We start from the raw sequence: 12,879 nt of genomic DNA, 5'->3' as shown, positions 1-12,879 counted from the left end.
GGTGTTGCATAATCCCTTGTGCTAGAGGCTTAGTAGAACGCTTAATCGAAACTGCAATAATGAAAAAGACAACAGCTGGACAATATGTCCTGTACGAAAATCTCCTTCCCAACACCACAGGAGATAACACATTGGACTATCTCCCTCTGAGAAGGACCAATCGCTATGCAACTGCTAGAGACACTAGAGAGATGTCTGCAACTGTATAATCAGGTAATAGCACACACAGGGATACAATATAACCATATAAAGCTTTATAAGATAAGATATAATCAATATATAACCAAAGAATTAATGATAAAATAGGTAAGAATAAGATAGAATCTGCATATTAAAGGGTAGAAGTATAGTAACTATAAGTTTTTGTATAACCATAGAGATAGATAAGTAGGAAGGATAGAAATAATTGAAGTGGTGCCAGGATGGTAATCTGAAACCAAATAATTCAGACTGTACCGGTTTGCATTGAGACAAAGAAAATTTGATGGCCTTATAGGATACCTTCTGGAATGGATGGTACCATGGTACATGAACCCTGGTGTCACCCTATGGGATAGGGTGAAGAGGGGAATGTTAATATATGGCCTGGTTTTAGATCTACCACTGGAATTGTGATGGACAAAGCCACAGAGCCAAAAACATCTGAAAAAGTACTGATTAGGCCAAATAAGTAACAAATGAATTAATATTTGAGAATCTGCAGAAAGCAGGTCTGAACAATGAGTCTTAACACAAACAGGTACAATATTCAAATAAAATGTAGCACCTGTAATGAAAGAATGATGGATAAAATGGGAAAAAAATGTGGCTCTCAAAATGGGGATAAATCTCTCTTGTCTGTCCCCTTCTCCTCTACTGCTAATTCCAGACTCTGCTCCTTTTATCTCGCTGCACCTCACGCCTGGAATAAACTTCTTGAGCCTGTAGTCTAGCCCCGTCTTTGGCCGTTTTCAAATCCAGGCTAAAAGCCCACCTCTTTAATGCTGCTTTTGACTCCTAACCGCTACTCACTTGCTCTGTACCCTTTTATCCCCACCTTTCATTCCTTTACCTCTTAGTTGTTATATTTGTTCCTTCCTATTTACCTCTTAGTTGTTCTGTCTGTCCTGTCCTATTTAGCTTGTGAGCTCTTTGAGCAGGGACTGTCTTTTTCATGTATGGTGTACAGCGCTGGTATGCCTTGTAGCGCTATAGAAGTGATAAGTAGTAGTAGTAGTACTTATTTCCCCGCCTGAGGTTAACAGTGTGTTCTGCTGCCATGAATTTATGCAGGGGTTGGTGAAATTAGGTAGACTTAAGTATTCTGTCGCTGGAATTTTATGTCTGGCATGGGCATTGCAAGATTATGAAGTGAGCTTAATAGCCAGCACTGGGAAAGTCCTAAAGCTATTGGTTTTAGGTCAAGAACCTGGAAAGCTAAAGCCGTTTGTATAACAATTTCATATTGATGAGATTTAACTTTTTAGAAAGCACAGCGCTGGATGGAGTCTTCCAGAAAGATCGCTTGACATCAAATTATAAGTGGACCTAAGTTCCAAGTTACTGTTTGTTATCTAGCATGATTTGTAAAACCCATTGTTCTTAAACTGTGACTGATCAGAACCATGTGCAGGGACAGCGCTAATACGACCAACATTTTCGAGATAAAGAACACCTTAGTGTACAGATTAAAGCAAACATTTATATATATTTTATTTTTATCTTCGGATCTGAAGCTTTTATTTGCTGTTTTGCCAGTCTGGTGCACTTTTCTGGCACATATATTAGATTTTACATCTCATTGCATTCCTTATTCTCTTCTCTCTTCGGACAAAATATCTGGTGGATAGGAAAGCGAAGGAGGGAAATATCTGTGTAGAATTCTGTTACTTCTTAATCATCTTAAAAAATATGACTCCAGCGGACTGAAGATTTAAAGATAAAGAAGTAATCATCCTTAGAAATCGTCATCAAGGGTACATTGCTCTTCAAGCAACTGTAGACAAGCTGTCAGTATGGGAAGGGGGAGGGGGGTTGTAGTTTGAATAAGGAAAATCAGTAGCACAGCCTGAAATCATTTATGGTCAGGCAAGCATACAAGAACTACAAAAATACAGTTTTGAAAGATGGATCAAACTGATCACTATTGGCCTTCATGTGTCAGAATACAACTTTTGTACACGCTTGTCGGGAATAATCTGCATCTATCATGGAGGTAAAGAGACGGTGCCTCATCTGAATCTCACTCTTGCTGCAAGAAGTCTATATTTGTCATGGTATCAATAATAATATTTATGACTGAGTTTTAGCCTACTTTCTCTGCGCTGTAATTGTTCACGTTTTAATTACAGGGCATCAGAGGGAGCTTTCTCCAGTAGGCGCAGGATACCCTAGGCATTAAACAATGTTAAGTATTCAAATTACAAGAAACAAACAAACAAAAAAAGTAAAAGATAGCGGTTGGAAGGTGTCCTATACTTATTAGTACTAACATTTAAGATTTGTATGGCCCTCAAAACCTCTGATTGTGCTGCTGCAATACCTGTGGAGACGTTATCGCCCTTCTCCAATGAGCTTCTATTTGAAATACGCTCCCGATCTCTGTTTTAACCGAAATATGTGGGGGGAAAAACCACATTCTGCTGGTTTCCATGGTCATCTTAATCTGTTGACCGATTCAGTCCGAGCCACTCTATTTCAGTCTCGGTTCTCTGACTCACGTACTGTTTCTGCTAAATTGAAAATAGTTTGAATTTTAACATGCAATTTAAATGGCAACAACACATTATTGAAAGCAAATGAAGGCTACGACAATTTGGGGCTCATTTTCAAAGACTTTCAAAGTTCCATAGGTACTTAGCTTTGTGCTTTGAAAATACGCCTCCATGTAGTCAACTGCTTTGAAAAGGAACTAATTTATAGTTTTAACAAGTTATCCTTAAACACTGATCACTTGGGCAGTTTAATAGTTACAAATGTATGAATGAAAAATGATTCTAGTCACACTTATTTGTCATAGGGTTATTATGCTAATGACCTCTCAAAATCAAGATGTTTACTGTACTTAGCACGCTTTGTATATACCCTATTGCTATTGTTAAACATTTAAGCAGCTGTAATATTGCGCTGTAGAACAGTCCAGGTACAGAATTTATCCGAGGATGGAAACTTTTTATTAATGAACCATGTTTAAACTATTTCTTTCTATGCATAATCTTCCAAAATCTAGGTATTTGCAGACACGCAGGTCTTCTCTTTGGTATGTTGCTTAATTTGTTTGTATCCTGTTGACCAATCTTGACAATAACGTGACTAATCCTATAAAAATGTATCTGGGGGGTCTTCAGACGGAAGGTGAAAGCCAGCAGAAAGAGAACGAGCCAGGAGCGTGCGATTGGCACGTAGCGCAGTCCCGCCCCCTCCCGGCTGCTGCTATAAAAGGCTGCACCGCAGCTTAGGACATTCACAGTGGTTTCTTCAGTGGGACACAAAGAGGGATTTATCAGCGCTCTACTACACATATAGCCGCACTTGCTGGATAATTTTGATCTCGGGATCGATAAATTAGAAGAACATTTGTGTCTGTGGATTATCAGCATTATCAGGTATGTATGTCTTTGCAAAACAAACTGGGGGGGGGGGGGGGGAGGTAAACGTAAAAAAAATGCTGTTAGGACTTGTGATTCTGAAGTCACACTGCTAGTTTTGGATCAGTTTTTAAATCAAGAGCGATTGTTCAATGTGATTAAAAAATACTAATCTTTCAAAAGTAGCTAGTCCAGACAAACCTGGCACTGAAAAATACGGGCTACTTATTTAATTCCCTTCTTCACGTTAGAGCCAGTGGTTTGGCAATGCTGTAGCCTTGAATTATCTAATAAGCCAACATATGACACGTGAACTCAAAGGTTTTTTTATTTGCTGTATTAGAAATTGCTGAGTAAATATGAGGAACATAGTGCAGAGAAATTCCTAGAGATTAGAACTATGCTGCGGTACATGCATGCACTTGGTGGTGTGAAGCAAAGTCGGTAAATCCTATAATGAGTTTCTCTTTTCTCCAACAGGAAAACTGCCAAAATGAAACTGGTTCCAGTAGCCCTGCTTTATCTCAGTTCTGTGACCTTCCTGGGTGCCAGTGCTGTAAGACTGGACGTTGCTTCAGAACTGAAAAAAAGGTGAGCCTTCTGTTCTGCTGACCTGCTATTAGCTTCCCACCTTTAAACTAATGACTTATGATCTAGTATAAACCATTCCATAACTGTGTGCATTTTTTATTTTCTTTACTTTACTTTGCTTCCTGTCTCAGTTTGTACAGTGCGTGTGCTAAACTGCTGCATTGGCTGTTGTATTTAGTGACTTTTTGCTTTTGCATGTTTTCAGATGGAATGTGAGGGTGCTCAGCCGAATAAGGAGAGAATTAAGGGCACCAAGTAAACCCTATGCTCAAGAAGTTAATTCGAGTATAAGATCCCCGTTCATAAGGACAGAGAATATGAAGGATCCCTTGAATCTTCAAGACAGGTAATTTTAATAACTGCAATAGGTGGAGCATGCATGTAGAGATTTAAATAGTTAAATGGAAAGCATTCGGCACTAGAGGCATTTCACAATCGCCCCGGGTGGGGAGGGGAACCAAGGTCACATTCATTTCTTATAAACATTTAGAGGTTTGAAAGACTCAGTTGGGGTAAGATAATTCACTGCCATGAGGCTGAAGTCAAAATAGAAACTGACTATGGTGTTATCATTCCTGGGTTTGCTAATATCTCTTGCCTTGTTCTTTTGCAGCACTCCTAGCGCTCACATGCGTGTGAAAAGGCACCGTCCGAGCACTGACAACCTGGTGAAGGTGGGATGTCGATTCGGGACGTGCACGGTGCAGAACCTCGCCCACGTGCTTTACCACTATACAGATAAGCAAAAGGACAACGCAGCTCCCAGCAGAAAGATGAGCTCGCAAGGTTATGGCAGGAGAAGGCGCGCTGTGCCGGACAGCAGGGCGCTTTTCCAGGTCATCGAGGGCAAACTGAGGCCACTGTGGCTCAGAGGCAGCAGCAGCAGCAGCCGGACGTCAGAGAAAGGACAAGAGCAGGTCCGGAGAAACGCTGACGCTCCCCAATCCAGCCTGAAGAGGGCGCACGCTCAGCTCGCCTTCCTGAGGACTTAAGAGCAGGAGCAAGAAGTAGGCGCCTCTGCCAGAGCCTGGGAGGAGTGTGCACAAAAAACCTCCGAAAAGAAGGGGTGGGGGGCTTCTGAATCCCCTTCTGCACTCGCAGCTGCAACTGAAGAAGCTGGTAGCTGACCCGACCCCTGCGGGGAAACTCCAGGGAGGGGCGCGGCTGTGGGGTATTGCACTTGTGACTTTTGGAGTCCGGTATGATCTCTGCAGTGGGACGAGGACGTGATCACATGGGGAACCACTGAATCAAAGGGGACAGGAAAGTGCGATCGGCACTTGTTGGACATGTAGCAAACTCCTCCGCCCCCCCCCCTCCGGACAGGCTCCCCTCCCATTGTCTATCTGTCTGTAAACCAGTGTCTGCGGGAACTGTGAATTAAAGACTCACATCACCGAAACTGGCAGTCGGAGAGCCAGATCGGGCTGTGGATCTGCCATCGGCCACTACTAACCACATGCTTTTGACGCTGATAGAAGCTGAAGCTATGAACCTTGGTGCGGGATTTACAGGGACTCCGATCCACGTCTGCTGTGGCTGGACTGAATTAAACGCCGCTCCTCAGTTGGATAAGGGATCCGACAGACGCTAAGTCAGTCCGTTAAGGATTGTTTTATACTTGAATGTAAACCTCCTAAAACAAAGTGCAATTTTTGTGTTTGTCATGGTATATGTATATGATGATATTTAAATTCTGTTTTGTTTCTTGTTTTCTGTAACGTTTTGAAATCAGAATTATTTTTGTATGTTGTTATATAAGGGCATTTCCTATCTTTATTTTTAATGTCTGAGGATACCGCCTATCTCAAGATGAAGTATCTGTCCATCTCTCTCTTTTTGAACATTCCAGATGTGTGAAAGAAAATGTATGTATTATCTATTTCGTTCAAATGGGTAATGTGACATAATAAAAACCCTATGATTATTTGCAGACTTGTTATTTCTGGCGCAATTTAAGTGGTCATTTTTCATCAGTGTTTGCAATTCGTACTGACCAGGTGTCATTTGTCTGTCATAAGGAGGCACACAAGTATGTATATTTAAGGTAATTTGTCAGATATGTTCAAAACAGAACGAGCCAAGAAGAAGCTCCCATAAGGTAAATTCAGGAAAAACAAACCGCACTGCTTAGGGTACATGAGATCATCTATTTCGGAAAACTCCAAAGGAAATTTCCACACTCTGCTATAAACAGGCTGCAAACTGTCTGAAGTTGAACTTACCAGGTTAGCTTACTCTTCTGCAATTAATCAAAGACAACAACAGCAGCAGCCTTCAGCGTTACACAATAAAGCAAAAGATTTGTTGTCTGTGCTTTTCCCCAAAATAATGTCAGTTCCAAGGCTGATATTTTGAAGGATTTCCTGGGCTACAGTTTAGGTTAAAGTTAGACGCCAACCAGATCATTGCGGTTGTACAATGCAGTTAAATCTCTTCATTTTTCACTGGGACGCATCCAAACCACAGGCCACAAAAATAAACCTGAGCCCAGGCTAACTCTGAGGTTTCTACGCCACCTACTGCTGTTGACTATTATTGTTACAACAAACCAGTACAGGTTCTTTTTTCATCATCCTGTTATTTATTTATTTGGATGTTGCTCACACCACACCATTTTCAGTAAGAGCTGGAGGTGAGTTACTTTAAGGTACAGTTGGTATTTCCTAGTCCTTAGAGGGCTCACAGACTAAATTTTGTACCTACTGTTCCTTTTGTGCCAAAAAGTATAATTGAAGTCCTCCACTACTAATGATAAAAATAATAAGCATTTTATTTTTACATTTATATCAACATCTTAAGACACAAAGCTAAAAAAACAAAATTCTCTTTATAAGCACTTTACATAATTTACAGAGAATAATGTGGTTACATTTATTTCCTTCTTCCTGAACCACAACAGCAAGAGAATTTCACAGTGGTATTAAATTAGTCTTCCTGGATTACAAGGTATTATTTTCTACAATTTCTTAGATGTTAGCTATTAAGTCTTTTCAAATGTTCTTGTCTGGCTTGAGAACCCTGATTTTATAAACCAGATATATTTCTTTTAGTAATAGAGCTGTGAGTACAGGTTTCTGGAGACCAGACCCCTTAACAATTATTTGGGAGATTCCCATTGCTTATTTCTGGGAGTGACCAAGGGAGAATGCCCCCCCCCACCGTGGGAACCACCAGGTATTTCTAAGCAATGTGGTATGGCCACTGTTAAAAGACAGGATGCTGGGCTGGATGGACCTCTGACACAGTCTGAACCAGCATGACTCTTTTGTTTTAAAGGTAAATTCATGAATCATTGCTGCCAATCAATCCTTTGAATCAAATGACAGATGATAATGGTATTTACCTAAGATGATTTGAAAACATAATGCGATGTTTGAAATTATTTATGCATCTCACTAACAGATAGCTCGACCACTTGCAGAACATAAATGCTCTTGAATCAGAAACCATTTCTGCACCTATGACCAACATTCTTTACTCACCTGGTGCAAATATTTCAGTGGAACACCTGGAATGTTTCCAATCACTTTAATCCAACAGAATTCTTTGACAATTGCCTTTTGGTTTTCTTTGGCCGATGAATACTTAACAGTGTTTGTTATATAGTAGCTTGATTTCTTGGACGGTGGAAGTATACAATGATTCCTGCAATATTTTCACTTTCTGTCTGTTTTAAATCCGCTCCTTTCTTTCCGAGCACTCTACCAAAACCCTCATCCACACCCTTGTCACCTCTCATTCAGACTACTGCAATCTGCTTCTTGCTGGCCTCCCACTTAGTCACCTCTCCCCTCTCCAGTCAGTTCAAAACTCTGCTGCCCATCTCATCTTCCGCCAGGGTCGCTTTACTCATACTACCCCTCTCCTCAAGACCCTTCACTGGCTCCCTATCCGTTTTCGCATCCTGTTCAAACTTCTTCTACTAACCTATAAATGTACTCACTCTGCTGCTCCCCAGTATCTCTCCACACTTGTCCTTCCCTACACCCCTTCCCGTGCACTCCGCTCCATGGATAAATCCTTCTTATCTGTTCCCTTCTCCACTACTGCCAACTCCAGACTTCGCGCCTTCTGTCTCGCTGCACCCTACGCCTGGAATAAACTTCCTGAGCCCCTACGTCTTGCCCCATCCTTGGCCACCTTTAAATCTAGACTGAAAGCCCACCTCTTTAACATTGCTTTTGACTCGTAACCACTTGTAATCACTCGCCTCCACCTACCCTCCTCTCTTCTTTCCCGTTCACATTAATTGATTTGATTTGCTTACTTTATTTATTTTTTGTCTATTAGATTGTAAGCTCTTTGAGCAGGGACTGTCTTTCTTCTATGTTTGTGCAGCGCTGCGTACGCCTTGTAGCACTATAGAAATGCTAAATAGTAGTAGTAGTAGTAATATATAAGGTATAGCTACCATTCAGATACAGGACTTAGATTCTGAACATCTACCACAGGGACAGCAGATTATTGATGAACATGCTGGATGGTCATGAGAGCCTTGTTCTTGAATTTATGAATAAACATTTTCCTAGACGGACTGCAACAGTTCTTTCGCTATATGAAAATATCTGCTCATGATTAAGTGATGAATCTCACATATGTTGCATAGGGGTGTGCAGGGAAAAACTTTCATTTTGTGTTTTCTTTTTGTTTCCAATGTCTTTCATTTCTGTTGTTTCATTTATAATTTTTATTGTCTTTGTCATTTTGTTTCATTCTTTGTTATAGTCAACGAATGCTTGCTGATTGGATTGTAATAGAAACAGAATATACCAGTATATATGTACTTCTCCTCAGCATTTGCCTTCTGCTTTTTCCACAATCCGAATTGTAGCTTGTCCCGTTGCTACTGAAGCTCACATAGCATCTTTCTCTCTCTCTGCACTCATTCCAGCATCTATCCCCTCACACGCTCCCCTACCCATAGCAGCTTTGGGCCTCCTGCTTTATTGATCACTGATGGGATGGGCTTCACCAGTGGCCTAGGCTTCAGTCACTGGTGGGATGGGCTCCACCCTGTGCCAGTACCATGATGGTATTTAAAAAAAATGTTGGGATCCTGCCATGCACTTCTAACTTGGATTGGCCACTGTTGGAAACAGGATGCTGGGCTTGATGGACCTTTGATCTGACCCAGCATGTCATTTCTTATGTCCTTATGTTTACAGGTCAGCATTTCCTGCCTGCTGATCTAATCTTATAAAATCACCAGCTGAGAGATCTTGCTGCTTCTCCCAAATGACATGGAAAAACACCATTGATATTTTCTTTTGACTTGATGTTGTTTTTCATAGGAAGCAACACAAAAACAAATATAAACTACAAATAAAAATATAATTGGTGTTTTCCACATTGCATTATTGATTTCACATCCTTAATACTAAAGATTTCTGGACCTTGTGTAACCCACTTCCGTAAATTTTGGATCCTTTGAACTTCATTTTTTTAATGTGCTTTCTCTGTCAGAAGCTTGGGAAACGTAGAAGCAGAGTTTGGGGGTGAGTGTGGGGACAGTGCCCCTCCAGATATAAGGAGCAATCAGAAATCCATGGATACCAGCTGAATTGACTCATCTGGGCCAGAAGCAAAAAGAGCCAGTGTAAGCCTGTCATGAAGGGAGGAGATGGCTGTATTGAAGGCAGAGTAAGGAACAATGCTTACATCAAATTGTATAGGTGTGAAGAAGGGGGAGTTGAAATTGGCCTGTGAGAATAGCAATTTAATAACTGGCCTGTGAGAATAGCAACTTAATAAGTGTGAGGGTTAGAAGCTGCCTGCTTTGGGAGGGGGGGGGGGGGAGGAAGGTGGAAGTTTTTATATAAACCGCTTTGATTGGTAGGTCCTGAAAGGAGGTAATAAAGAACCAATAAACATAACATAACACCGAGGTCAAGGGTGGTATAAAGAGGCAGAATGTTGAGGTCAAGTCTAGTGGTGGTGAGATGGTGGGAGACTGTGGAGGAGGGACTGAAGCAGTGATCAGAGAACCAGGAAAGTCAGGGTTCAAATTCCATTTCTTCTACTGATGCTCCTTCTGATTTGGCCAAGTCATTTTACTTTCTATTGCCTCAGGTACAGTGGTTGCTGGTGTGGTAATGAATGGGCTGTATCAGCATTACTGTGTGGCTTAATGGGGGGGGGGGGGGGTGAGGTTAGATTGTAAGTCCTCTGGGAATATGGAAATGCCTTCTGTAGCTGAATGTAACTTGCCTTGAGCAATGACTGAAAAAGCATGAGCTAAATCCCCACAAAATGTGTGTGTGTGTGTGTGTGTGAGAGAGAGAGAGAGAGAGAGAGAGAGAGAGAGAGAGAGAGTGAACGGGAGGGGTTTAAAAGAAGTTTGGTCAAGTTCCTGGAGGAAAAGTCTATAGTCTGCTGTTGAGACAGACATGGGGAAGCCACTGCTTGCCCTGGAATGTTGCTACTATTTGGGTTTTTATATACAAAAAGAAAGGAGAAAATCATCTTCTAAACAGATAATGGCAAAAGAAATATAGGAGGAAACAAAAAGTGGCAATACCCTAAATCATACAAAACAAGTATACTGCTATTTTTTTAAGGACAAGGGGCCAGATGCACTAAACCTAACGAGCCCACAACTTGTGTTTTAAACTGGTTCCAACCAGTTTAAAACGCAAGTAGTTTACCGGGGGCATGCACTAAGGGCATTTTCCCTGCTACGGTAGCAGGCAACGAAAACAGAATGCAAATTATTCAAAAGCTCTTATAATGAGCTGCACTACCATTGCAGCCCATTATAATGAGATGCACTACCGTTTTTCCGATTTCCTTACCGTAGGAACCCTAACAGGAGGTCTGCACCTCTCGTTAGGGCTCCTGTGAGGGAATCAGAAAGGGAAAGGGTCCCCCAAAAAAGGTAAAAAAGAAAAAAAAAAGCAGGGAGCGCATGTGAGGGGCGTCCTTTATGGACGTACTTTCCCTGCGCTTGTGAGAGACGTCTTTTTTTCACCGTTTTTCGCTCTGCCAGCGCTCGTGTTTTTTCCCCCTTCTATTTTGTCTTCGCCGCGCCACTTACCCCTCCACAGCAAAATTTTTCTATTTTCCTGGTTGCCGGAGAATCAGGACGTCCCTTTCGATTATGCACCTCTTCCTGGTCTCTTCAGCCAATCAGAGCGCATTTTGCTGACAACAGCCAGCTAAATCCGCTTTGATTGGCTGAAGAGACCAGGAAGAGGTGCATAATCGAAAGGGACGTCCCGATTCTCCGACTGGCAACCGAGGAAAATAGCGAATGCAAGTGAGCTACAACGAGTAGCTCATTTGCATTCCCTATCGTTGATGCATTCCCGTTCCCTACCAATTCACTATGGAATCGGTAGGGAATGGGAATTACCGACGACTTTAGTGCATCTGGCTCAAGGAGGCATCAGATGTTAATTACAGGAGCTATTAGATCTCCTATAGCGCAAAGCTATTCCAGATCTAGAAATATTCATCAATCACTTGCCTACAATGTCCTCTTTAAACTTATATATTAAAAGTCATGAACACAGTTTTCAATAATTGACATGCTACAGCACTGCCTAGACAAAGCAACAATGTTAAACAAGAGAGAGCAACTACTTAGCTTCAACTGTGCATATTGCACTCAGCCCTAGCACACTGGCAATTGAAGCTAAGTAGTTGCTCTCTCTTGTTTAACATTGTTGCTTTGTCTAGGCAGTGCTGTAGCATGTCAATTATTGAAAACTGTGTTCATGACTTTTAATATATAAGTTTAAAGAGGACATTGTAGGCAAGTGATTGAGAATAGCTTTGCGCTATAGGAGATCTTCTAATAGCTCCTGTAATTACCATCTGATGCCTCCTTGTCCTAAAAAATAGCAGTATTCTGTTTTGTTTGATTTAGGATGTTACCATTTTGTGGTTGTTCCTATATTTCTTTTAATATTTGGGTTTCTGCCAGGTACTTGTGATCCGGATTGGCCACTGTTGGAAACAGCATACTGGGCTAGATGGACCATTGGTCTGACCCAGAATGACTATTCTTATTTTCTTATGATATTTTTCCCTTTCCAACATCTAGACCTCCCTACCCTTTGATCCTCCAACATTAATCAGCCAAAAGGTAATTCTATAAGCTACACACACCTTATGTGCATAAGTGATGCTTTAATAGAGGTCTAAGATCTGACTAGATTTACTAATGTGCATTGATATGCTTATTGTATTATTCCACATTAGTGCATGTTGAACTGCATTAATGCATGTTTGTTTATGACTATTAACAAGACTTACTTTGCAAATGGCAGTATATTATCATAGTGGAGAGGAGTGGCCTAGTGGTTGGAGCACTGGTCTTGCAATCTAGAGGTGGCCAGTTCAAATCTCACTGCTGCACCTTGTGATCTTGGGCAAGTCACTTAACTCTCCATTGCCTCAGGTACAAACTTAGATTGTGAGCCCTCCTGGGACAAAGAAATATTCAGTGTACCTGAATGTAACTCACCTTGATCTACTACTGAAAAAGGTGTGAGCAAAATCTAATAATAATAATAGACATGTATTTGTACTTAGTGCTAGTCTATAAGGGAGAGATGTCTCCTGGGTGGGGGGGTCCTTTTACTAAGCCACGGCAAAAAGCAGTCTGCAGTAGTGTGGGTGCATGTTCTTAGCGTGCGCTGGGCCAGTTTTTCAATGGGCCGGGAAAAGGGCCTGCGGTAAAATTGAAACCAGCATGCGCCTATTTATGGCCTGAGCT

The 12,879-nt window shown here is 41.4% G+C and overlaps 1 protein-coding gene across 1 annotated transcript; it reads left to right on the top strand.

Moving 5' to 3' along the window:
• Nucleotides 1-3,460: 3,460 nt before the first annotated feature.
• Nucleotides 3,461-6,084, top strand: ADM (adrenomedullin). The gene is made up of 4 exons (XM_030199496.1): nucleotides 3,461-3,584; nucleotides 4,047-4,157; nucleotides 4,363-4,503; nucleotides 4,771-6,084. Exons 2-4 carry the CDS (start codon nucleotides 4,060-4,062, stop codon nucleotides 5,147-5,149), a joined length of 618 nt encoding a protein of 205 aa, XP_030055356.1. The 5' UTR covers nucleotides 3,461-3,584; nucleotides 4,047-4,059; the 3' UTR covers nucleotides 5,150-6,084.
• The last annotated feature ends 6,795 nt before the right edge of the window (nucleotides 6,085-12,879 follow it).

Source organism: Microcaecilia unicolor, chromosome 4 (assembly GCF_901765095.1).
Source record: "Microcaecilia unicolor chromosome 4, aMicUni1.1, whole genome shotgun sequence".
In the NCBI taxonomy this organism is placed as follows: Eukaryota; Metazoa; Chordata; class Amphibia; order Gymnophiona; family Siphonopidae; genus Microcaecilia; species Microcaecilia unicolor.
The sequence above is the reverse complement of the archived record's forward strand: the minus strand, read 5'-3'. Positions and strand labels throughout refer to the sequence as shown.